The sequence below is a fragment of the Microtus ochrogaster genome, linkage group LG9 (assembly GCF_000317375.1).
Source record: "Microtus ochrogaster isolate Prairie Vole_2 linkage group LG9, MicOch1.0, whole genome shotgun sequence".
Taxonomy (NCBI): Eukaryota; Metazoa; Chordata; class Mammalia; order Rodentia; family Cricetidae; genus Microtus; species Microtus ochrogaster.
In genome coordinates this window covers 24,970,864-24,998,063 of record NC_022034.1, presented here as the reverse complement: position 1 = coordinate 24,998,063, position 27,200 = coordinate 24,970,864, and the positions used below count along the sequence as shown (strand labels likewise).

The 27,200-nt window shown below is 40.4% G+C and overlaps 3 protein-coding genes across 9 annotated transcripts in view; 2 read left to right on the top strand and 1 right to left on the bottom strand.

Annotated features, from left to right (window-relative positions):
* Ccn6 (cellular communication network factor 6) overlaps window positions 1-6,454 on the top strand; it is a 9,040-nt gene extending 2,586 nt beyond the window's left edge. Inside the window, exons 2-4 of the mRNA XM_026787500.1 lie at window positions 1,166-1,408; window positions 4,327-4,520; window positions 6,107-6,454. Coding sequence (XP_026643301.1) covers window positions 1,166-1,408; window positions 4,327-4,520; window positions 6,107-6,388 — 719 coding nt within the window. The 3' untranslated portion in view covers window positions 6,389-6,454. The remainder of the gene's footprint in view (window positions 1-1,165; window positions 1,409-4,326; window positions 4,521-6,106) is intronic.
* Window positions 6,455-6,709: 255 nt separating this feature from the next.
* Tube1 (tubulin epsilon 1) lies at window positions 6,710-25,604 on the bottom strand. The gene is made up of 12 exons (XM_005363533.3): window positions 25,536-25,604; window positions 25,377-25,450; window positions 24,694-24,746; window positions 23,043-23,100; window positions 22,630-22,745; window positions 16,407-16,528; window positions 13,727-13,914; window positions 13,341-13,513; window positions 12,379-12,519; window positions 10,045-10,185; window positions 8,988-9,162; window positions 6,710-7,865 (listed from the first exon to the last, which is right to left on the bottom strand). The coding sequence occupies exons 1-12, from the start codon at window positions 25,558-25,560 to the stop codon at window positions 7,707-7,709; spliced, it is 1,425 nt and encodes a 474-aa protein (XP_005363590.1). The 5' UTR covers window positions 25,561-25,604; the 3' UTR covers window positions 6,710-7,706.
* A 93-nt stretch (window positions 25,605-25,697) lies between these two features.
* The window catches only part of Fam229b (family with sequence similarity 229 member B), a 9,743-nt gene continuing 8,240 nt past the window's right edge, over window positions 25,698-27,200 (top strand). For 2 of the 7 annotated variants that reach the window (XM_026787442.1, XM_026787443.1), the window contains exons 1-2: window positions 25,735-25,766; window positions 27,004-27,133. The gene's annotated coding sequence lies outside the window, so the exon portion shown is untranslated. The other 5 variants (XM_013352376.2, XM_013352377.2, XM_013352378.2 and 2 more) reach the window with 5 other exon arrangements.

Sequence of the window (27,200 nt, the reverse complement as noted above, 5' to 3'; positions counted from 1 at the left end):
TATCTTAAAAACTCAAAGCAAATACAGAATCCACTTGGACTTGGTTTTTGACTCATGCACGGTTTTGTCACCCTCTGCTCTGGGTATTTGGACAGTACCAGTTTCCCGACTGTGTAAATAATAAATATATGCCCTTTAAACAATCGCTCTCAGCAGAAAGTTGACACAATTGGTGGCTAGAATGATCTCAGTGGTGGATAGCAGTTTTCCAAAATTCTTTTACCAAGAAGTGTGACTTACGTCACTGGCAACAAACACTTTTTTTCTTAGCAGTGACAATTAGTGACAACTTCTGCCCAGTTTCAAGAAGTCACCTCCACAAGATCCAAGTCTGAGCACCCACAGTTTACCCAACAACTGTTTAAGGAAAGTTCCAACTGAAAACTTGACTCCTTTGTCTCCTAATACTATTATACTTGGCACACTGAATATTATGTATTTACTTTGTCATAAAAATATAATTAAATGGAAATGGGGAGGATTTAATAAAGTTAGCATATTTTACTGTGCTACCAAGAACACTGTGAAGCTAACTTTATTTTTCTAAGTACCAGTGCATAGCCACTTCCTGTACGGCCCAAGTCATGCTAATGCATCTGCTCCAGCCACTGCTGATTGTCCCACTGATGTCACACACACCCCAGTGTTGTGAACAGTTTCCACGGATTCTTTGAAAGCTATTCCTACGGGGCTGGTGGGGCACGTTTGGAAAGGGCTGATCCTGAAAGAGATCCGACTTCCAGTGACCTTGCAGGAAGGACTACAGTTAGTTAGGTGGTTCTCCAGCCCTGCCTATGGACACATCCTGGCCTGTATCTGTGCATCCAGGTGGAACTGTCTCACCAGGCATCCACCTTTTATTTATAACCACCTCACTGTCAACCCTAGAACTTTGAATAGCTGCCTTTACTCCAACTTTTGGGGTTTTTTTTGGAAGTGACCTTTTGGGGGTTTTAGCCTACAGAAAAATATAAATACCCCATTTTAACCTTTCTATAGATGCTCTGTGAAGGAGATTCCAAAGAGGCTTAAGGAATTAAGAACCACATTCATAAGAGACAGTTACAACTGGAGTAGGTCTATCTAGCTAAGCCATATAGTTTGATTTACTTATTTATGTTGACAATCTGCTGCTGCTGCTGCTGCTGCTGCTGTTGTTTTCCAGATCTTGTGGCTGTTGGATGTGAGTTCAACAGGGTCCATTATCAGAATGGCCAAGTATTTCAGCCCCACCCACTGTTCAGTTGCCTCTGTGTGGGTGGTGCAATTGGATGCACTCCCCTGTTCATACCCAGGCTGGCTGGCAGCAACTGTTCTGAAGCTAAAGGTGTAAGGAGAGCTGGTACAACCAACTGTGGCCTGGGACCATCGCAGCAAGGGCGCTCTGCAGGTTACAGAACAGTGCCAGGTGAGCCTCAAAACCGTAGCCCAGACACAGGACGCCTGTGGCTACAGAGCAGGATCAGGTGAGCCTCAAAACTGTAGCCCAGGGCCACAGTCATGGGACGCCCTGCAGGCTACAGAGCAGGGCCAGGTGATACTCAAAACCATAGGCCAGGACCACAGGCACAGGGCAGGCACTCTACAGGCTACAGAGCAGGGCCAGGTGAGCCCCAGAACTGTACAGGCACAGGGTGGGCACTCTGCAGGCTATATTGCGGCACCAGGTGACCTCAGCAGGGATGACTTCCTGTGGTTCTTTCCTGATTCCAGCCAGTAAGAACTCACAGGCTGATGCTTAGAGATTTACAGTGTGTGTACCCATGTAGTGTTTGCTTCAGGTAGATATTCCAAGTGTCGGGAAACTTTATATTTTGGTTTTGAGAATAAAAGGGTCTGATTTTTAAAACCTCCCAGATTAGGGAATTTCTAAAATCTTACTCTGTTTATCCTCAACACCTTAGGAACACTAAACAAATACTGTTCACATGTACCCTAAAAACCTTTCATTTGTAATTATGGGCAAGAAGTTTGACCATCCAGTTTCTGCATTTTCAAAGTTTTTCATATGGTACTAGCAGAAATGGAAAGTTGATTTAAAAAGTTTTTTTTTTTTTTTTGAGGACTAACACATTTTGAGGTTCAAAACATTATTTTCAAAACTGACAAGGGCTCCAGTCTCCTTCACTTTAAAGCCCTCCACAGTAGTCAGGCCACAAAGCGAGACTCTTCAGTGCTTATCTTGAGCACGAGGTGGCTGCAGGCGTAAATGATGTCCTACTCATATGCTGGAGAATTTTCCAGACAGGAGTTCCTCTGGGGCCACCTTCATTATGTTGTTAGTGAAAATTATTCTGAGTTTTAGATATTTAAAGATGCAACGAACAAAAACTTCCTCCAGGATTCTGGTTGTGTGAGTTGGTTAGACAATTTCCAGGTTGTCCACATGGTCACTCAGCTAACAGCATGGTATTACTCATGTTCCCACTAACTCCCAAATGGTGAGCTACAAAGAAGTGAGACGTCTCTAACTGTTTCAAAGGTATGCTAAGTCCGCCATGACTTGCCTTTGTTACTCGTAAAAACGTGTTTCTGATTACACGGGAATTTGGCTTTCACAGTGAATGTCAGTGAGAGCTTATGCCTTAAACATGTATGTGTGATAATAACTAATACAGTCTATTGCTGGAATCAGATGTGTGATTAACTAATAGTCTATTGCTGGAATCGTATGTGTGATAATAATTAATACAGTCTATTGCTGGAACTGTATGTGTGATAATAGCTAATACAGTCTATTGCTGGAATCGTATGTGTGATAATAATTAATACAGTCTATTGCTGGAATCTATCGTTTGCCAGGCCAGTACAAAGCAAGCAATGACATCATCCCTCATGTTTTTCTCAGTGCTCATAAACACTAAACTTTTGTTTTATTAATCTCATAATTTCTTTTCTTTTTAATGAATGTTGAACAAATTCCTGAACTGCAGGCCTTGGTTTATCTGTAAGCAGGGTTATCAGCAATGCAGTAATCGAAGATGCCTTTACCTATTGCAGATGTATCAGGCTAATCTGCTTCCTGTAGTGAGGGCTTTAACTGTTGTCTGCCTCCGGGTATCTTTGTTTCCACTTCCATTGCTCACTGTTACACTGAACTGAGGGTAGTTTTTCTAAAATCTCCTCCCCCCCACCTTTAAGTTGATATTCTCAAAGTAGAACTGTGCATATAACTATGGGCTCAAATCACCACTTTCCTCCCAAAGTATCAATTGTAGCATGTACATTAGAGAAATGCCTGGAGGTAACAAACCTGTGTTTACTATGAACCAAGGGTCTGCGTCACTGGAGAACAGTAACAATCTCCTAATGGTTTTTCATGGAGAATTATTATGGAAGAATTATCTTTTTTCCTGTTTCTTCTACACAGCAGACAGTAGAGAAGTTTCATTTCTCCACTTGTAATTCATCTACAGTTGCATTCCCTAAGTATTTCATAGGTGATTTCAAGTGGCTAACGTATAGAGCTTACTGTGGGCCTGGTAACAGGGAATGAGACAAGTTGGGTGAGATCAACATGTGCGATGATTTAGTATATAAGATTAATTTAGTGCAGTGTTGTTTGTTATAAATTCCCATGATGGACAGGTGAGACTTGCTGTGCAAACCTGGTGACCTGAATTTGAGGCCTGCATAACGGGAAAAGGACAGAATTGATGACACAGAGTTGTCTGGACCTCCACAGGCACACCGAGGCCTGTGCGTCTCACCTTGACTACAGTTTTCTAAGAGTAGATTTAAAGTGGAAGAGAACTGATTTTGTTGTCTCATTCTTAAATATTTTATTTTAGATCTTGAACATATGAAATTTAAATACTAAGATCATACATAATATTACACCAGCCATGGTGATACAGGCATGGTGCCTGTATTCCTAAGGCTTGGAAGGCAGGACTGCGAGCGAGTTAGCAGGTAGTCTGAGCTGCACAGCAAAACCAGGTCTCAAGGAAAGAAAACCCACACTATTCTGATTACTGTCCTGAATTCCCTAATCCTACCAACGTTCACTTTGGTATCTGTTGGAAATATCAGGCAAGAGCTAACAAAAGACAGATATTGATCAGAAGCAGTCTAATCCTCGAGGATGGATGGGCAGAATGATGTCAGTGGGTGAAGATGAGTCTATTCCCTAGAAACTACATGGCCACACTTGACAGACAGAGGAAACGTAGGTACCAGGAAGGGAAGGATGACTTAGAACATAAGCGTTTATCCTTTCATGCAAAAAGCCTTAGAACTTTTAGATACCTGCCGACTTTATGTTTAAAAATTAAGTCCAGGGTAAGTACGTATGTGCTCACATATGCAGTCTCCCATTTATGTTAGCTTACAGGAACCTCCCGCTTACGTGGAAAAAGAAGTGCCTTGTGCAAGCAACGAAGTGGACTCCCTGCTCCAGAACGTGTGGAATGGGAATTTCTAACAGGGTAACCAATGAAAACAGCAACTGTGAAATGAGAAGAGAGAAGAGGCTATGCTATATCCAGCCCTGCAACAGTAATATAGCCAAGACAGTGAAGGTACAGTGTAACCAGACTTAAGTTAATTATGCTTGTGTTAAGTTCCTGAAAAGTAAGTAAGGTGTGTGTATTCTGGAGGGAGGGATAGTGTTTGAATCTCATCAAACAAAACCACCTCACTGTGACTGACTCTTAAGTCAAATTATCTCAGAAGACAACAGGTGTTGACCTAGCTCAACTCTACAGGGAAAATTGTATATAGTAGTGGACTGTAGGTGTTCATTTTAGTGAAGTGGGGCTTGTTGGGTAGTGGTGGAGTGAGCCTTTAATCCCAGCACTCAGGAAACAGAGGCAGGCGGATCTCTGAGTTGAAGCCAGCCTGGTCTACAGGGTGAATTCTGGTACAGATCCGGCCAGACAGAATCCAAGAGATATCTACTCTGAAGGAATGGTACACATGGAGGATTCCAAGAGATATCTACTCTGAAGGAACGGTATGCCTGGAAGGTTACAAGACACTGGGCTGCTCAAGACCCCTATTCTTTGTTTGGTTTTCTGAGGCAGGGTTTCTCTATTTTCTTGTTCATCCTAATTATAGAAGTGTAACCAAAGTATTAAACATAAAATTCCAGTTGTTATAGAATAGCATGAAGCAGTTCTGCTTACAGTTACACATGACTGTTGCTTTGGAGGGCCACACCAGAATGCTCTGTGCATGTTAGAGTAAGCTTGCCAAAGGCCATGCTGTCTTACAACTGGCATAAAGTAGCAGAGCTGGTACTACTTCTTGATTGAAGCAGGAGAATTATCTTTTTATTTGTTTTTTTTTGGAGACAGGGTCTCTCTATATTGTCCTGGAACTGACTATGTTGCCCAGGTTGGCCTCAAACTCAGAGATCTTAGCTGCCTCTGCCTCCAGAGTGCTGGGATTAAAGGGGTACGACACCACGCCTGGTGCTGCAAGAGAATTGTCTTAATGGATTGATTTTTTAAATTTATTTTTGTGTATGCTCTTAAGCACACATAGAAAAGACTAATTTTTAGAAATGATATAAACTGTGTTATACTCAATGTAGTCCCTATTGTATTATCAAGTTGATACCTCAGCTTTAAAGGGAATAAGCTGTCCATTTATGGGGGCTGGAGAGATGGCTCAGCAGTTAACATGGACTGTTCTTTCAGAGGATCCGTATTGGATTTTTAGCACACACATGCAGGCTCACAACCATCTGTAACTCTAGTTCCAGGTACACAAGTGGTGCACAGACATACATGCAGGTAAGACAGCCATAAATATAAACTAGAAATAAATAAGTCTTTAAAATTAACAAAAGATATTCATACATTTATTCACCCACCCAAACTGAGTGATATGTATTAGGGAATTTGATAAGCCTTTGGTAAGTGACATTTAATAAGACACAGCTCTTTAAATGTAACTAAACAAATAAGTTTTCATTTATTGTACAACTGAATAAAAGACAGAACGAGAAACACCAGGGCATCTGAAAGCATGATGGGGCAAGGGTATTTCAGAGAAGAGGGTCCTAGATGGCACAAACAGCTCCAGCAATGCCCAAGAAATAACTCCTTGTTACTGTAGTCAAATTTAAAGAATGACCTCTTAACTTCATTCATCTTTTCAGATCCCCAGAGGAAAAACATGTCAACCCACTTTCCAACTCTCCAAAGCTGAGAAATTCGTTTTTTCTGGTTGCTCAAGTACTCAGAGTTACAGACCGACTTTTTGTGGAATATGCCTGGACAAGAGATGCTGCATCCCCAACAAGTCTAAGATGATCACTGTTCGGTTCGACTGCCCCAGCGAAGGGTCCTTTCAGTGGCGGATGCTCTGGGTCACATCTTGTGTGTGCCAGAGAGACTGCAGAGAACCAGGAGATATGTTTTCTGAGCTCAGGATTCTATAGAGCCAAATATAGGGAGGAAAGTTTAAGGCTAAGTCATTCAGTCATACAGTCAAAAGACTAAAGTGCTATAAAAGGAGGAAACATTTATCTAATGGATTTAAAGCAGAAAGAGCCACTAGTTATTTTTGGTTGCTTTATTTCTGACATCAGAAGTTTCTAAAAAATATTCTAAAACAAAAAGGAATGCCTGAAAAAATTTAAATAACTCATTTCTATAGGATATCTATAATTATGTAATATGTACATACATGTACCATATAAGGATTTAATATATAATATAAAGTACAATTTACAAGAGAAATTTTATATAAATATAAAAAGATATAATTTAAAATTTTATTCTGTACCTGGCAATGCAGTCTATCAGATCCTATAACATGATATTAAAGGGAAAATTCTTAAAAATAAGATACTACAAATGTATCTATAATATTCATTGTCGTGTTCTGAATATCAGCTAAGATGCTTATAGGAAGGAGAAAATGGAACTTCTGGGACTACTGCTAATAACTGTTAATACTGCAGCTTTTATACCAAATACTATAAAAAAATCTAAACTATCAATATAAAAGCCAAAAATATAACAATTACTTAGCAAAGGGAAGAAACATAAACTATTAATAAACAAAGCAAACAACAGATTAGTTTTTCTTGAAAAGAATTTTTCCCCCCAAATTTTTTCCTTGAAGGATAAACCAAACGGATCTGAAATATAAATGCAACTAAAATCAATATTAAAGATTCAAAATATTGTGGAGACTGGAATCATTTCAGTAAATAATGACCACTTACTACGAAATTCAGATAAAGATACCAAGTTCAGCAATGGTCTGCTCAGTGTGCAAACAGTGACATTACCAAGTTCAGCAATGGTCTGCTCAGTGTGCAAACAGTGACATGTTGAACATCTGCTTTTAAACTATTTTAGAAGTGACTGTACGTCTAAGTTGTGATTCTCTTGAGTATAGGCATGTTACTACTCAACAGAACAAAGGCTTATCAGTTTTAATAAAGACTCCCCTAAAAGTCCAAACATGACACACTCTGTTCTTCCATTCCTAGGACCTGCTTTCCCAAGCATTTAAACAGAGCACGGAAAGATAAACACAGAAAAGACATGTACAGTCTTTCCTGAGCTTTCACCAGAGTGAGGAGGTCTGCAAAAGGAAGCGATGGGGAAAGAAGGGCGATGAAGAGACACTCTTTTCCTCTCCATCGGCTCTCACTGTGCAGCCCAGGCTGGTCCTGAACACACTGGATTACATGGTGTACCACAAATTGCTACAAGTGATCCCACACACCAGTGTGTGTATATACATCACAAGGCCACGCTTAGCCGAGGCACATCCAGCGCAGGCATGCTCTTTGTGGCATCAAGTTCATTATACTCCTGAATGAGAGCTGACAGAGAGGACACAGCTTCTGCAAAAGCACATTCCTCCATCCCGTCAACTTGAAGATAGTGATGGAGGTGAGCCTGCAATCGAAAAGAGACAACATCACCAACTCAGGAACTTAAGACATACAACTGCCCCATAAAACAAATACTGTTAAAATTCTGTCATTCACCCACTCCTCCTTGGGAGCTCTAAGCAGTTGCTGAGGAAGGGGTGAGGCAGTTCAGTGGTAAACCCACTTGTAAAAGCCTTGCTTAAGTAAAAGCCCTCCACATTCGTTCAAGGAACCCTAATAAATTACAGTGGAGGAACACACATACAAATACTTGAAGGTAGGAGGGAGGTTGAGAAGCAGAAGGGGTTCAGCTGGAAGGGAAGAGGAGAGAATCATAGGAAGTATGATCAAAGTAGATACTATGTACGTAGGAAATAGTGAAAGATTAAATGCATTTTAAACGCATAGAACATTCAGCTCTAATCTGGAAGCAGGAACTTTAGTCAAATATTTTGCCTAAAGCTGTGTCCACTGTACAAGAGTGGCATGGGTGATAATAGGGTTGGCCAACCCATTTGTGATTGGATTTAAGGCCCCCTCCATTGGAGCTGTAACCCAGGACAAAAGTCCAAGACTCAGGAGGTCACATGATGTAAGGGACAATCTTTTGTCATTGGTTTGCTAAATGGACACGTTGAAAAACTGTCCATTTATATTTATATTCATAGAATAGTGCTGTTCTCAATATTGGTCATAAAGGCTTTTTTTCCTTCCAGTGGATAGTGGATAGGGCAGAGACTAATCAAAATGCAGAGAATAACTGAGTATTGAGTACTTAGCTATAAATGGACGTCTACAGAATCCCTTCCTCCCACACCCCAGCCTCACCAAGGCTCAGGGCACACTGTAGAGGATAGTGTAGAAAGACTATAAGCCAGAATATGGAAAAGAGCATTGTGAGCTTAGGTTCTAGACATGGCCACTGTGCTCCTGGACTTGCGGTAGCTGTGGTTACCTACATAAGACCCAGCCTGCCAAGAGTGTGACATGGACTGGGGAGGGTCTCATGAGGCCCCACTGATGAAGGTCATTGGCTAATAAAGAAACTGCCTTGGCCCATTTCTATTAATGTGTGTAGCACCACGAGGTGCGCTTACCAGGAAGATTCTAGCCTACTTCCATCCTGGGTTACAAGGTGTGAAATTACCTTTTTCTTGTAGAGCCTCATGAACCTTTCTCTCAGTTCCATGAAGGTGGGCTTCACACACGTGTTGTTTGCTAAAGCTAATAATGAATGGGAGTGACCCACAGGGGGCACTGAACACAGGCTAGTCTTCCAGCCTTCTTGATTCCAGGAGACAAAATGCAGAGCAGGTTTCAACCTGAAATACAAAAATTCTAAGGTAAGAACTAAGGTACAAAGAAGGACATTACAGCAGCTCAGTCCACATAAGCAAACAAGACATCAGCAGAATCATAGGTCTAACTGTGTCGTTTGTAATCTGCCATCTGTCTTCAAAACTGGCAGCACCTAGAACCTTCATTCAGTAACTGATGGAAGCAGATGTAGAGACTCACAGCTAAGCACTGGGCCAAACTCCTGTGAGTCTAGCCATAGAGAGTGAGGAGCTATATTATGAGCAAAGGGCTCAAAGCCATGAAGGGGAAACCCACAGAAAGGGCTGACTTGAGCTAGTGGGAGCTCACTGATTCTGGAGTGACAGCTGGGGAACCTGCAGAGAACTGAACTAGGCTCTCTGAATGTGAGTGACAGTTGTGTGGCCTGGGCAGTTTATGGGGCTACTAGCAGTGGAACCAGTATTTATCCCTAGTGCATGAGTTGGCTCTCTGGAGCCCATTCCCTATGGAGGAGTACCTTGTTCAGTCTAGATACAGAGGGGAGGGGCTAGGTCCTGCCTTATGTGATGTGACAGACTTTCTTGACTCCCCACGGAAGCCTCACCCTCTTTGAGGAATGTATGAGGGACGGGGTGGAGAAAAGGTGGGGGAGGAGGACAGAAGGGAGAGAGAACTGGGACTGGTATGTAAAGTAAGATTGCTTTAAAAATGAAACACACACACACAAACACACAAACACACAAACAAAGCTGCAGTATGAAGAAGCACCTCATGTCTCCCTTAGTGCTGACAAAAACGAGGCTCAGGAACCACATTTTACTATAATTTCAACCTTGGCTTTCTTAACTATGCCCTACACTGCCCCAACCTGTACACGTCAATTATCTTAAAAATAAAAACCAAACCTTTCAATGTTTCTGCGAAGATCTGAAATCTGCACATTTCCTCTAACGATGAGAGCACAGGCGAGGTAGAGACTATGTCTGGGGTCTGCTTGGATGAGCTGGTGGTCTTTACTAAAGGCATCTGAAAACATCTGGTCCAATCTACAACAGGAAAGCACCACTGTTTACACAAAATGTGTCTCTTTCTTCTAAATATAACCACAGAATGAAAACATACACTGGTATGGCAGCTCCTGGTTACCTATAGTAGAGCAGATGTCAGAAACAAAGAAAATAAACCCATTAAAGCCTAACAACAGAAAAGGACACCATGACAAATTAGTATAACATTTAAAAGGTCCTTGTGGATTTTTACTAAAACTTTAATAAACATCAATTACCACAAACTATCACAATTAAAGTTAAAATGTTGATACAAGTATTATTTATGTCAAAATATACCAAGCAGATTACAGAATAGTTCACTGACTTTGAAATATTTAATTTAGAGGATCAAGTCAAACACATTTCTTTTTCATTATGCTGAACTTAGAAATAAAGATTAACTTTAAATATAAAAAATTCACTTAATACTAGTTTACTACTGCTGGGCGTGATGGCATGTATCTTTAATAATCCCAGCACTCAGGAGGCAGAGGTCAGCCTGGTCTACAGAGCAAGAGTTTCCAGGACAGTCAGAACCACAAAGAGAAATCCTGCCTCAAAAAAAATGGGAGAAAAAAAAGTTTACTACCAGTATTCATTCGATGTCCACGTTAACCAGGATGTACTGATGTGCAGTGTGACCAATCAGCGATCACGACCCATACACCACGCACCACTTCCCCTGCTGAGATCATTATGGGATCCCTGGCAGATACTGGCTGGCGCCAACGGCCCTTTTGCTAACATAAAGTTTATTAGCATCACTTGTAATATTCCTGAAGTATAGAACTGTTACCAAAACTTTAATTGTAAAAACAGATTTCTGAGGGCTAGCGAGACAGCTCCATGGTTAGGAGTGTGCATTGTTCTGCAGAGGCCCGAGTTCAAGTCCCAGTACCCACAGAGAGCAGCTCCCCTCCAGGGGATCTGTAGGCACCTGCACTCACGCTCACATACACACTCACAACATACACTTAATTAAAAAAAAAAATCTTAAAACAACAACAAAACAACCCTTTGGGCCCACAAGATGGCTCAGCAGGTGCTTGCTGTCAAGCCCAGCAACCTGGATTCAATTCCCAGGACCCCATGATGGAGGGAACTGAATCCAACAAGGTGTTTTCTGTTCCTCAAACACACCATGGCACACACAAAATAAAAATTTAAAAATGTAATAAAGATAGTAATAAAAGTATTTTTAATTTCTCCTCTTTCATTTATAGTCTCCCACAGCAAATACCAGTGTGAGCCTTTGAAGCTCATCATCACTGTATAAGCTAAAAACATCCTTTCTTTTTAAAAAACTTATCCATTCATCCATTCATTCATCCATATGTTATCTGTCTAAGCCGTGTGTCTGCACCACACAGGCATGCCTGGTGATCCTGAAGACCAGAAGAGGAGCCAGAACCCCTGGAACTGGAGCTACAGAAAGCTATGAGCCATCATGTGGGTTCTGGGGGTTCCCAGGGCTGCATGAATGCTAGGCAGCACTCTACTAACTGAGCAACATCCCAGCTACTTTGTTTTTTGTAATTTTTTGAGATAGTCTCACTGTGTATCTCAGACTGGCCTGGCCCCCAAGTGCTAGTATTACAGGTGTGTACAACCACGCCAGCCTAAAGACATTTTTTTTTTTTAAGACAGGATCTCACCATGTGGATTTGGCACACCACTTGCAATGTAGACCAGGCTAGCCTCAAACTCATAAGAGATCTGCCTATCTCTACCTCCTGAGAGCTGGGATTAAAGGCAAGTGTTATCAAGTCTGGCCTGAAAACATATTCAAGGTGGTCTGAAAATAATATGCAATACATATAAAGCCTTCTATGGTGCTTGGCTATGGTTAAGATACCATTTCATCTACCCCACAAACAGTAAGATGAGGAATTTAAGACATTTGCCCAAGATCCTACAACTAGCAACAGAATCAGGATTCAAGCCTGCCAGATTCTATTAATTTTCAGAAGTCAAAAAATTTAGTTATCAGGTTTAGCTTCAGTTTAATACTACGTTTTAAAACAATTTACTTCTAAATAAATATCTGCCTAATAAAAATGACCGTCACTAACTACATTTTATATGATTCTCACCAAAAAAATGATGTAAATAATCTGAGTTAATATAAACTTTTTTTCGCTGAAATTTCACTTCAAGTTCTCAGGAAAATGGAAGCCAGTTCTACCTTACCTTCGAGGTGGAATGTTCACATCTGCCAGAGTATACAGAGGTGTAAGGCTTGACACAAGATAATGAAGTTGAGGGAAAGGAACCAAGTTCATGCTGATCTCATTCAGGTCCATATTAAGGGATCCCTCAAATCTTGCAGAGCTAAAAGGCCAAGATTAGAACAATGAGAAATGTTTTCATTTAAAAACCATAATTCAGCAGATTATCTTCTCATATTACTTTTCAGCAATTCTTATTTCCAGATTTCTAATGTGCAAGCAACACCTATTATACTTGTTCATTATACAAGCAAAAGTATCTTATTTAAACAGACACAATGAGTTCAACACCTACAGGACCATTGCTTAATGTGGAAATTTTACTATATTTATTAAGGGTTTGATTAATATACTCATAATCATAAAATCATAATCTTAACTGCTTGAGAGATTTGAGACCCAAGACATGGAAATGTTTTGTCGCCACTGACAAAGATGTACAGATTAGCTGGTTTACAGCAGTGGCAGTATGTCTACCATGAGGCTGCTGAGCACGGAACTCCCACTAGTGTTCCAAGTACCAATCTTGGAGAAATGATGGCTTATTACTCTAACACATGAAAACAATACAAAATGAGAAGCAAAAATTGGCCTTGATGGGAACAAAAATTGGACACAAAGTTGGGCAGGAGAGGGGTTAGGAGGGGAGGGTTAGTATGACCAAATTTTGTTGTAAGAAATTCTCATAGAACTAATAAAAACATGTCAGACAAATCTGGACAGAAAAACAATAAAAGAAGCTCCTACAACTTAGAACAACCAAATAAACACAACTGGGGTGGGCCTGTAGCTTAGTGGTTCACTGCTTGTTTCAACACATTCAAGAACTGGATTTAACAGTGACCCCAAATCAAACAAAAGAATAAAACTAAATGTAAACATTGCAAAGGCACAGTGACTTTGCCAGCATCCTAAGTGGGTTACCTTGTCAGGCTGAGGAGCAGATTGGCCACAATGTTGTTCATTGCATCAAAAGGCTTCTTGGGGCATTTTGTAACGGTCCCCACATTTGTGGTAACTAGACTCTTAGGCTTCACAGCTGCACCCAACTTGCCAGAAGTTACAAGATCAATTTTGCTAATGATGTCAAATAAAGACTTGAGATAAAAATAATATTAGGTGAGAAACTACTAGTGAATGACTTAGATGGCATTTTACTAGGTAAGAAAAGAAAAACAATTCAAACTTATTCTTTCTCTTAGACAGAGAAGTTAAAAACTGAAGAGAATACCGAACAAACACAAATGCATGTATATAACACAGAATTGAATGAATATAAAGTATGTTCGGAGTCCAGTACCATTTCTTACTTGGTTGTCAATGGGCAGCACACAGTCTGCGTGCTCATTCAGTTCCTTCATGGCCAGCATGCTGTTGTAAGGCGAAGTGATGACATCGTCCTCGCTGGAAGGATAAACTGCTGTCACAAATCTGTACACTTCTGGGAATTCATCTTCGAGCACCTTTAGCAGAAACGTGCCAAGTCCAGATCCTGTTCCTGAGAAGCAACATTTTAAGAGGAAAACAACAAACAACACAAACGGTTTGAAGTCTAATTCTGAAGGACTCAGAGAGCACAGGCAAGGCTGCCAAGGCTCAGGTGAAGAATTCCATCTCAGGTTCTGAGCATGAGTCTGGGATGGCTTTCTCTAATCTTCTTTTGTATTTAAGTCATTAGATTACAAATAAACTGAATTATGAAAAATTCAACTAAAATAGCATCCAGTATTCCTGATAAAAGCAACTTAAAAAATGAAAACAAAATTGACAGCCTTTGTAGGATCCTCACCCCTTATTCTCAAAGAGGCGAGAAGAAATTTCCTAGCAGAATGTTTTCCCAGGAAGATAGTGGCCTTCCCCTCTCCCACCTGGGAGATTTCCAAGCACAAGGACACTTAGCCCAGCCAGCCACCTGGTACAGGCTGATAAAGATGGCCTTGCTCTAAGAACAAGAAGCTGACTTAGCAGGATGGGAGGGAGCAAAAGACCTTGCACCCATGCCAAAGCACCTTCAAAAAGCCTCTTTGTAGTTATGCCTTTTAAAGCTTATCCCACAGAGGATATATGACTCCTCTCTACCTCACTGCAGTGGGGTCAGAGACGGGTTCCAAACATGTTTGTATTATGCTAATTAAACCTTGCTTATTACAGTATGGACCTCTCTGGTGGTCTCTCTCTGGGGGTTGTAATCTGGGCACAACACTTTGGTCTCAAGATACATATTGTCTCAATGACACAGAAAACGATCATGTCATCAAGAAACTTCAAACACCCAATAAAATATGTTCATTTGTTTACAAAGTTTCACACAACATGTTCCCAATGCTCATTTAAATGAAGAAACCCTGGAAATCTCATTAATAGCTTTAATGTTTAAAGTCACATTTATACAAATTTAGAAAATTTTAAGGACTTAAAGGAAAAAAGTGGATTATATAACTTATTTCTATGATACTTAGTGATAAAGTTAGAGTGTTTTTTAAGTTGAAACAGGAGAAAGTAGCAATGTGTCTAATGTAAATGATAAGTACTTTTCTGAATGGTGTTTATACATATGTGTAATTTATTACGTTAAAATGTGGAGCCAAAACTCCCAGGTGGGTGTATCATGTGGGCCTTGGGCCTGCCCTCCCCCGCTTTTTATCACTACCCTGTTCTTCACTGGAACACTGTATATGACAATGCCATTTTTGCAAGCTTCTGAATATAAAATCTTTTTTTTTGGTTTTTCGAGACAGGGTTTCTCTGTGGCTTTGGAGCCTGTCCTGGAACTAGCTCTGTAGACCAGGCTGTTCTCGAACTCACAGTGATCCGCCTGTCTCTGCCTCCCGAGTGCTGGGATTAAAGGCGTGCGCCACCATTGCCCGGCCCGAATGTAAAATCTTAATCTCAGTGTAGGAAGAAAAGGATGTTAATTTTTTCTTCCAAACCTTGTTAATTACCATTTTAAAATTAGCACACTAACCTTGTTTCTGTTTAATGAACAGGAGAGCAAAACACTTCCATTCCAAACTAGAGACTCATCTGGGAACACAAAGCAATGCAGACCATGCTTCAAGCTCAGCAGTTACTACTGTGAAATGGGTGCTCTTTAAGGAACTGACTGAAGTCATTTTTTTCATCTTCAGTTTTCTTATTGGAGGGAAGTGTGGGAAGGTTTGAAGGTGGTTAATAAAAGAGTTATTAGTATCCTCATAATGGCAAGCCATATAAGAACATGCCAGAAAAGCTCAACTCCACTTGAGATATAGGAACAAAGAAGCATTTCTCAAAAGAGCATGCATGCTGGAGTGTGTTTGAAATATTACAAGAGAATCTAAAAGTGAAAAAAAAATTCAAAATTCAAAAGAGAAAAATAGGCTCACAGTGAGATTCTCACAATGTTTCATATGTGTGTACATGCTTCTTTGTGTGTGTGCTCATGCACTCCAGATATGTATACATATGGAGGCCAAAAGACAATACCAGGTATTATTCAAGTGCCATCCACTACTTTGCTTGAGACAGTCTCCCACTGACTTGGAGCTGGTTGTCCAGCGAACCCCAGGGGCCCATCTGTCTCTTGCTCCCTGAAATTACAAGCATGAGCCTCCACAGCCAGCCTTTTTATGTGGGTTCTGAGGCTCAAACTCAGGTCCTCATGCTTGTTGAATAAAAGATAGCTTTTATTCAATAAGCTATCTTAGCCCCAACTTCACAAACTTTTAAGATGAAATATACAAACACTGCAGCATACATATACCAGTCTACATCATGGGTCGTATGTACTCTAGGCTAGCTATGAATGTGGCCCAACACAATATGTGAAGCATTATGAGGCTGTTTTTCTGTGCATGAAGCTTCTATAGTTGATACTGTGTCTCAGTGTGAAAAGGCTGGACACGCCTGCCTGCTCAGTTGCAGGCATCAGGTCTAAAAATAAGACTGATGTTTGCAAAATGAATTCCCAATGACATGTAACTTCCTTACAGGCAAATGAATGACTCCTACCTCCTCCCATGGAGTGTATGATGAAGAAACACTGCAAACAGTCACACTGCTCTGCTGATTTCCGGAGCTTCTCTAGAATCTGTTCCCGGTAAAGACTTCCAAAAACTTTGTGACCCACAGCCCTGAAAATAAGAACACAGATTAAAAAAAATCCTTGATTTATTATTTGATGATTTTATTATTTCTGCTCTAAATAAAGATTGAGCAAAAATGAAGAAACTATTTAAACTGTACTAAGAAATCTATTCTTTCATGTAATAAATTCTATTTATTATAGACTGATTACATACCAATTCTCAAAAATCCTGGTAAGTAAGCAGTGGGCATTAACTATTGTTTTCTAATCGTATTTACAATTTTTCTCCAGATAAATTATAAAAATAATAAGAATTTAGTTTTGTTTCCATTTAAACTAAATTCTGAAACACAGTGAATTTATATATTAAAAAGAAGAATGAGGTCAGCTCAACAGATAACAAAATGAAAAATTTCAAACTAATTTATCTGGTTTAAAATGGGAAAAGCTGGTCACATGACATTAGTAGATGAAATGGCAATGGTTGAAAATGACAGTGAAGAGTCTGAGCTGTCTTTGTTAATCAAATCTTGGAGTACCACTGATACAACACAAGATAAAAAAGATCTCCCCTTTACATACAGCTTCGTACAATGCAAACATAATGATTATACATAACCAGAGGAAGGCTCATTTCTTAAGTGACTGGTCTCCTGACACATGGAATTTGAATTCAAATTCAGGCTTTAATAAACTATACATCTGAACAAACAACATGAAGCAATTAATTTTCAAGCAACAACAAATCAGTGTGAATTCTTTAACTGTTGGGCGTGGCTTTTCCCATAAAGAGGTCACATGTTTAAGACAGCCTGTATCAGCCTGGATAGGAGGATCCTGGTTTGGTTTGGATCTTTCTGTTAATTCTACTTGTCGGGGTCTGGTACCAGCCTGGACCATAGGGGAGGCGCGGGAATAAAGATACAACTCACATGGCTTTATTGGGAGGGAGATTCTCAGTGATCCCTTATGAAGTCCTGAGTTCACATCCTGAAAATTCACCCCCGTTTATTCTCCAAATAGCTTTTATATCAAAACGTAAACTGAGGGTAAATTCATTAGCATTCTGTTTCCTAGGTAACCAGGTGAATGGCTTTAGTCATGCTCATACCTTTCTATGCCCTCTGTGTCACATCTTCCTATCTTCCTCTCTGTATGCCAGCTCTGTCATGCAGGCTGAATTAACATCTCTTTTCCAAGCATCCTCCAAATTACAAAGGAGCAGAATAACATCAGCATATCCTGATCCTTTGTTAGGTTTTCTGGAAAGGCTAGGTGACCACCTTCTGTGAGGCCAGGTGCAAACTATGGCCTGAGAATCTGGCAGCCACACAATGTAGACATATGGGTCTGTATAATACATGGCCCTACATCTGTTGATTTAGACAAACAGGAGAAGTTGAAGAATCAAATGTAAGTGAATAGTTACCCTCCCCAGGCAAATTTTGACTTTTATTAACCAGAATAGTGAGAAAATATGTATAACAAAACAGCATAGACTCACTTTAAAAGTTATTCTTAAAAAATTACAAATATTTACTTTTTGCCATTATGTCAAAACTGCATTTAATATTCTGCATAGCCATTTTTAAAAATTGTATGTTTTTAATTTAACTTATACATTTCTCTCCACTTCCTTTCCTTCCTCCTCTCTCCCCTTCCACCCTTCCCTCTGACCCCCACGCTCCCAATTTACTTAGGGGATTCTGTCTCTTTCTCCTTCCTTGGCGAATCCATGAATGTCTCTCTTAGGGTCTTCTCTGTTGTCTAGGTTCTCTAGGATTGTAGACTGTAGGCTAATTATTTTTTCTTTATGTCTAGAAGCCCCTTAAGAGTAAACACACATATTTATTTGCCTTTCTGGGTCTGGGTTACTCAGTATGTTTTTTTTTTTTTTTCCCTAGTTCTGTCCATTTGCCTGAAAATTTCAAGATGTCACTGCCTTTTTCTGCGGAGTAAATGTACATTTTTCCTTATCCATTCTTCAGTTGAGGGGCACCTAGGTTGTTTCTAGGTTCTGGCTATTACAAATAATGCTGCTATGAACATAGTTGAGCAAATGTCCTTGTGGTATGATTGAGCATTCTTTGGGTATATGTCCAAGAGTGGTATTGCTAGATCTTGAGATAGATTTGAGCACTAATTTTCTGAGAAATCACCATACTGATTTCCAAAGCAGCTGTACAAGTTTGCATTTCAACCAGCAATGGGGGAAGTGTTCCCTGTGGAGGCCCAAAAATGTGGGCCTATTTCTACCTTGTTGGATGGTCAGAGAATTTGGAGGTTATACAAACTTGATGACAACAATCGGGGCTACACATCCTTACTCAGGATGTGGTTACTTGGTTCCTTTGACATTTAAGATGGTCATACAGGTAGACGCACTCCATCCTGACAGACGGTCAGGATATTCAAGCATACTTCTGATCCTTCTTTGGTAATAGGTTATCTGGAGAGTGGCTGCCTTCAGGATACTTGGTCTAGGGTGGCTTTACTGCCTAAACAGCAGAATGCTAATGATTTGATGTCTCAAAGTGTTAAAGCAATTAACTGTTCAAGTTGTCCTTTGTATCATGTTAAAGAAATCTTTTGTTCCTTCTTCCCCCTTTTGTATTGGGGTATAAAAGTGTATGGAAAATTAAATATGGGTGATTTCAGTATTCACTGGAACTCCCTCCCAGTACTATCCTAGGTTTTCTGTTTTATTATTTTATTCACTTCTTATACTTTACTTATTTTCCTGATCCCCATGCTCCCACCATGGCAAGTGGCATTTTTGTCGAGTCTGGTCCCAGACAGTTCCCCTTACTCCACATCCTCTCCAGCATAAGCTGTCATCAGTATTTTTGACATTGACTATTATGACAGGTTAAAGATAGTATCTCTGAGTTGTTTTGATTTGTATTTCTCTGATGGATAAGGAAGGATGTTGAGCATTTCCGTCAGTGTCTTTCAGCTATTAGAGGTCACTGTTGAGAGGTCTCTGTTTAGGTCTATATCTCATTCTTTTCTTTTTTTGAGACAGGGTTTCTCTGTAGCTTTGGAGCCTGCCCTGGAATTGCCTTCACAGGCTGGCCTTGAAATCACAGAGATCTGCTTGCCTCTGCCTCACAAGTGCTGGGATTAAAGGCGTGTGCTATCACCACCTGGTGATTATTTGTTCTTTAGATGTCTAAGTTTCTTGAGTTCTTTGTATATTCTGGAGACGAGCCTGCTGTCAGATGTGGAGTTGATGAAGATTTTTCCCATTCTGCAGGCTGTTGTTTTGTCTTGTTGACCGTGTCCTTTGCTTTACAGAAGCTTCTCAGTTTAAGGAAGTCCCATTTATTAACTGTTGTTCTAAGTGTCTGTACTACTGGAGGTATATTTAGGAAGTGATCTTCTGTGCCAATGCATTTAGGTGTACTTCCCACTTTTTCTTCTATGAGGGTCAGTGTGGTTGGTTTTAGGTCTTTAATCCATTTGGACTTGAGATTTATGCATGGCAATAGATAAGGATCTATTTGCATTCTTCTACATGTCAATATCCAATTATGACAGCACCATTTGTTGAAGATGCTTTCTTTTTATCAGGTGTTTGTAGGTGTGTGGATTGATATCCAAGTGTTTGATTCTATTCCATTGGTCATCCTGTGTATTTTTATGCCAAATACCAACCTATTTTTTTTTCTTTTTTCAGGACAGGGTTTCTCTGTACAATAGTCCTAGCTGTCCTGGAACTAGCTCTTGTAGACCAGGCTGGTCTCAAACTCACAGAGATCCACCTGCCTCTACCTCCGGAGTGCTGGGATTCATTACTATAGCCCTATGTTAGAGTTTGAAGTCAGAGATTGTAATACCTCCAGAAGTTTCTTTATTGTACAGGACTGTTTTGGCTATTCTGAGTTTTTTTTAAAAAAAAAAATTTCCATGTGAAGTTGAATATTGTTCTTTTAAGGTCTGTGAAGAATTTTGCTGGGATTCTGATGGATATTGCATTGAATTTGTAGATTGCTTTAGATAAGATTGCCATTTTTACTATGTTAATCCTACCTAACCAAGAACATGGGAGATTTTCCCATTTTTCTGTTTTCTTTGACTTCTTTCCTCAATGATTTAAAGTTCTTGTCATACAGGTCTTTGGTTAAAGTTACCCCAAGATATTTTATGTTATTTGTAGCTATTTCAAAGGGTAATGATTCTCTGATTTCATTTTCAGCCTGTTTATCATTTGTATAAAGGAAGGCTACTGATTTTTGAGTTGATCTTGTTTGTATCCTGCTACATTACTGAAGGTGCTTATTAGTTTATGAGTTTTTCCTGGTAGAATTTTTGAGGTCACTTATGAATACTATCATATATCGTCAGCAAATAGTGAAAGTTTGACTTCTTTTCCAATTTGTATCCCCTTGATCTCCTTTTTTTGTCTTACTGCTCTAGCTAGAACATCAAGTACTATTTGAATACATATAGAGAAAGTGGACAACCTTGTCTTGTTCCTGATTTTAGTGGGATGGCTGTGAGTTTCTCTCCATTCATTTGATGTTGCTGTTGGCTTGCTGTGTACTGCCTTTATTATATTTAGGTATGCTCCTTGTATCCCTGCTCTTTCCAAGACCTTTATCATGAAGGGGTGTTGAATTCTGTCAAAGGCTTTTTCAGCATCTAATGAGATGATCAGGTGGTTTTATTCTTTCAGCTTGTTTATATGGTGGATTATATTAATGGATTTTTCATGGTGAAGCATCTCTGCATCTCTGGGATGAAGCCTACCTGATCATGGTGGATAATTTTTTTTTGATGCGTTCTTGGATTTGGTTTGTCTAATTCAATATTGAGTATTTTTGCATCAATGTTCACTATGAAGACTGGTCTGTAATTCTCTTTCTTAGTTGTGTCTTTTTGTAGTTTGAGTATCAGGGTAACTGTAGCCTTGTAAAAGGAGTTTGGCAATGTTCCTTCTGTTTCTGTTGTTTGGAACAACTTGATGTTATTGAAAATCTGGTAGAATTCTGCTCTGAAAACATCTGGTTCTGGCTTTTTATGGTTGGGAGACTTCTGATGATTGTTTCTATTTCCTCAGCAGTTATAGGCCTATTTAATTTGCATATCTGGTCTTTAGTTTTGGTATGTGATACTTCTTCAGAAAATTGTCCATTTCCTTTAAGTTTTCCAATTTTGTGGAGTACAGGTTTTAGAAGTATGATCTGATGATTCTTTGGATTACCTCAATGTCTGTTGTTATATCCCCTTTTTATTTCTAATTTTATTAATTTGGATTATTTTCTCTCTGCCTTTTGGTTAGTGTGGATAAGGTTTGTCTATTTTGTTGATTTTCTTGAAGAACCAACACTTTGTCTCATTGATTCTTTGTATTGTTTTGTTTCTATTTTGTTGATTTCAGCTCTCAGTTTGATTATTTCCTGTTGTCTAGCCCTTCTGGGCTAGTTTGTTTCTTTTTGTTCTGGGCTTTCAGGTGCTTTTTAAATTTGCTAGTGTGGGATTTTTTTAACTTCTTTATGTAGGCATTTAGTGCTTGAACTTTCCTCTTAGCACTGCTTTCATTCTGTACCATAAGTTTGGATATGTTATGTGGTCATTTTCAATAAATTTTAGAAGTGTTTAATTTATTTCTTCCTTGACCCAGTGGTAATTCACTTGAGCATTATTCAGTCTCCAAAAGTTTGTGAGCTTTTTGCAATTAGTGTTGCTGTTGAATATGAATAATTTTTAAAAGTACCTAAAACATTTAAGAATTTAGGATATCAATTTCTCATGATTAGTTTTCTATTAAAAAAAAAAAAGCACTCGGGAGGCAGAGGCAGGCGGATCTCTGTGAGTTCGAGGCCAGCCTGGTCTACAAGAGCTAGTTCCAGGACAGGAACCAAAAGCTATGGAGAAACCCTGTCTCGAAAATCAAAATAAATAAATAAATAAATAAATAAATAAATAAAAATAAAAAAAATATAAAAAAGCAGAAGTGGGATTGAAAGTAAATCCTGGCAGCTTCTGAGCATCATAAAGCATCATCATCAACTAATTAATTATTAAAAGAGGAGGCATATACTTTTGTGTGGCAAACTGCACTTTGCTTTCATTACAGCAGGACCTATTAGGACAAGGCAGTGAATGCTCAACTTTTTCAAATGACATTTAGTATGTTCTCACCAATTGTTTCCCGAGCCAGAAATATCAGTGATGAGTTGCTTGCTGTCAAACACATCTCTCAGTGGTCCTTGGAGAATTTCATTAACTACTCCCTCTTCCATGTCAATCAAAACTGCCTGAAAAAAGAGAATTTAAATTTGGAGTATTTTCTCTAGTAATTTATAAATTCAAGAACTCATGAGCTGTAAGTTATATTTTTCTTTTTCACAATTTAAGGTTAATTAAAATATTTCTTCATGTAATCTATTGTAAGATTAAAGGCGTGCACCACCAACACCTGGTTAACCTTTCCTTTTCTTAAAATCAAAGACTACTAACCAACAACCAGAAGGGAAAGACAAACCACAGAGAAACAATTAACTCAAATTTTACTGCCACGTTACAAAGTAAGAACCCTAGAAAATGCATCTTACTCGTGCTTTTAACGAAGATATTCTTCCTTTGGAAATACTGCTGCCATCACCACCCACTCTGAAACATAAAGAAATTGAGAAAGGGTCATAAGACTTTCCAGGACTGGTAGTGTTCGCTTTCACTCTCCCGTTCTGTCATACTGGTCCAGGGGAATCAAACTCAAGTCCTCAGCTTGGCAGTAAGCCCCTGACCTGCTGCGCCACCTTGCCAGCCTCAGTATCTATGTCTTTGAGGCATTTCCAGTTTTGTGAGATAAGTGGGTATCTTTCTTGTTTAAGTTATTGTTAATTAGCTATTCTGCTGCGGCCAACACATCAAATGATATAAGACTACATACCACTCAGTCCATTTCTAGAATTTTACTACAACCTGTGAGTGAGCATAGCGTACAGGTCAATATAACTCACAAGACGGAGACCAGATGAGGAGCCGATTAAACACAGGTACAACAGGCCAGCAGTAAGTGAACTGTAATCCCCAGGTTAACACCAATCACCTGCCCGCTTTGCTAAAGAGAATTTTGTTTAAATATAGCCGTCTCTATCTGTTCATGTGCCTATTACCCACGAAGCAGATGAATATCTGCAAAAAGACCTTATGTTATGAAAAGTGTCCAAGTATTTGCTATCTGTTTTTTCATGCCTCCACTGTTGGTATATTCCTATCATGTTGTTAAAAAGGATTAATTTGACAGGCAGGTGTATACAAAGATGTGGTAGCAGCAGTTTGCATAAGAGGTTTTGGGTACCACACCTGTGGAACAGAGGCTGGAACGCACAGCACAGGAGAGATGTCCAGGCCTTCCCCTCCTCTCCAAACTCCAGACTGAGGAAATACACTCCTTTCTTTTAAAAGTATATGACCCACAAGGTAGATGAGAATTACATGAAAACTCTCAGACTGTCAATATGTGATAAATTTTATTTTATTAACTTGCAAAGGATTTGGTTTCATTATATCATTTTTCACACATTTCTGCTTTTGTTTCTCTCCCCAAAGCTTCCTTCCTGCTTTCATGTCACATATTGACTTTCTGCCCCCACCTCTGCCTCTCTCTTGGTCCTCTCGCATGGCCTATCTAGTTCTATTCAATTATGTAATAACCAAAGACGCGACTATCAAGAAAGGAAGGCGTGGCAGCGAGCTAGTGAGAGAAGCACGTGAAAGGACTATTACCCAGACACATCTGCGAACACGTGATGAGGATATTGAGGGCCTCTAGTAAGTGAGCTGCTCTAACACCTCCCTGTAGCAGCTCTTCTTCATGTGACCCCCATGAAAGGGTTGTTGGACCCTGAGGGGTCTCAATGCATGGGTTGAGAAACTCTGTTCTAAGGTCAAATAGTCAATAAAAACCGATCCATGCCATGGTACCCTCAGTGAAAAGCTGAGGTTTCTCTGACTGAAACATCATTCCAAAGTTAATGCAATCTCTTTAAAGGCTCCTTTTGTTCCTTCCTGTCAAGGAAGCCTGCTGCTCGGCAGGTATGAAAACGTGACATGAGAACGGTCTTCAGTCACATCAGCAGACGTGGCTGACACCATCACAGCAGGGGACTGCTTCCAGAACCCCGTAAGCAAGCCTTCCACTCTGCTGACCCAACAGGAAGGAATTAATGTCAATGCAGAGAAAAACTCTCATCCCCTTACCTGGTATCCACGTTCCTGAAGAAACTGCTCAGTGCATCGTCATAAATTCCTTTCTAAACACAAAGCAAATAAAGCATTTAAGTTTATTTTCTCCCAAATCCTTCCAATTTTAGTAATTCTACAGCGCTGAAAGGGCCACCAGGCAGCTCTTAGAAAAAGAAACCCAGGTCGGTTCTTCCAATTGCGTCTAAAGAGTAAGATACCAATATAACACCTGGTTAAATTTGAGAGAGTGATGAAAAACGTATGACCTATAGGACTGTACAGCTGGTACACCAAGTGAGAATTTCCTGGGATACTAGATCGTCTGATATGTTATCTACTTTATAGCGCTTTCACCTATAGAGCCTACTGCCTTTCAAAAACGTTTAAAAAAAAAGGAAGACCGCTGAGAATTAGGGATACCCAAGACCAAACTCTTTGGCCAGTGTCTTCTATCTGTGACTTACAGCAACATGGGTTTAAAAATCAAACTAGCTACGTTCAGCATGAGAAGATCCTATGCAACTTATGATAAAGACATAAAGGCAATTTATGGCATAGATAAAATCGCTTAAATGAGATCAGCATGGTCTACACAGCGAGTCCCAGCTCAGTCGGGACCCCGTAGCGAGAGCCTCAAGTGACCCCTTCCTTCTCCGAGGCTGGCGGGCCGGGTGACAGGTGGGGGGCTCAGCGCGTACCTGGTTGACCGCCGCGTGCTCCCTCAGCGCCAGGTCCCAGAAGCAGCAGCCGATCTGGTTTCCGCACTGCCCGACTGCGAGGAAGAGAGAGAAGCACGTTAGGAAGACAAGCAGGTGCCTGGGCTCCGCGGCGACCCGGGGGACAAGGGGGCCGCTCACCCTGTACGACCACAGACTGGGTCATCCCGGCCCGCGGACAAGCAACGGGAGCGCTACCGTTCGGACTCCCGCCCCGGCATTCGAGCCCAAAGACGCGCTACGACGGGCGGCCGTAAGTCACGTCGCTGCCGCAAGTAGCTACTGTCGTTAAGACCATTTCATCGCGTCGCGGGGTTTCCGCGCAAGCGCATTTGCGACTAGCTGTTACCATAGCGACTGGGCCTCCGGCAGGTAAATCCTAGCTGCCTTGTCAACATCTTGGCATCTGCAGCACAGGAGGCCCTGGTAATGGACGGGTAACTAGGTTTCGGAGTGGCATTTTAAAGAAGGGTGTTTCAAACCGATCCCGGGCTAGGAGAGGCGCACAGTCTTAACGGCCAGGGCCGGGGGTCGGATTCCTCGGGACGTTGCCCTAGTGTCGTTATCTAACAGAAAACGAATGTCACGGAGCGCAGAGAAACCCCAGACAAATAGGCTTTTCCAAGAACACCCGGAGCTAGGTACACCTGACCCAATGGCACAGCTTTCAAAGGCCAACCTCAGACTCACTTTTAAGGTTTCTGGAGAATTCAAAAGCAATGAAGACATAAATCCAGCTTCTCAGGACAGCTGACAGTGTAGTTGAACACTCGCACGCTGTACTCCAAAGACATCACCTAAAATATTACGGGGCACTGACAAGGAGGGCAGTGGACAAGGGTGCAAGATAAAATAGATGGGTTCAAAGTTACGGCATTTGATGTATGTACGCCAGAGACGCGATTTAAAAAAAATAGGGGGGTGGCAAAGTTTGAAAAAAAAATCAGTTATTTCCAGAAACTGAATTTTTACTGACTAAATTAAATAAGATTTCACTTAACTAAATCAAGAATTTAGGCCTGAGAGATGGCTCAGTCAGTAAGTGTGGGGACCTAAGTGCAGATCCACATCGCTCACAAAGAAACCGGGAGCCTGTAATCCTGGGTTTGGAAGGGTGAAGGAGGGAGGATCCCTGGAGTGTAGCTTAACTTTTCCACAAACTACAAAATCTTTAGTCTTGATTTAATAAAATTTAAGTTATACTTGCTATTAATGTGTTGTGATATGAGCCACAACATTTGATTGACTCGAACACCTTATTTTGCCACTAAGATAAATAATAGTTTGTTATTACACATTTTGGAAAGATGAGAAGTTTGAAGTTGTAGTGGCTAGTTTGTACGTTCATATTTTGTTTGGATGTTTTACACTTTTATTCTTACATCTCTCGTAACTAAGGGGCACAGTTTAGTCAAGAAAAATGTGAAGTTGCTGGATACTTTTACCTGCTTATTGGGGAGCACACAGTCTGTGGTAAAGGTACCATCAGACATTTGGGTCTTAAGGTTGAAATCCTCAAATCTGGGGCTTCCAAAATTTGCGAAACCCAGACAGATACTTAAGTTGTGCTGGGATTCAAGTGTCAACTCCTGTGTTCTGGCCTTTGTAGAACTCGCCAGTGCTGTACTTCCCGTCATTCTCCAGAAGTCGCGCAACAGCAGGAGCTGTAAGAGCATCCTTACGAGCTTCGCCAGTAACTTCAATCTGGAGGGAGACAGATGTGTCTGCTTAATAGCCAGGTGAGCGAGAGCCTTCCACACCAGCCACACCAGGACCTTAATAGCCAGGTGAGCTAGAGCCTTCCAC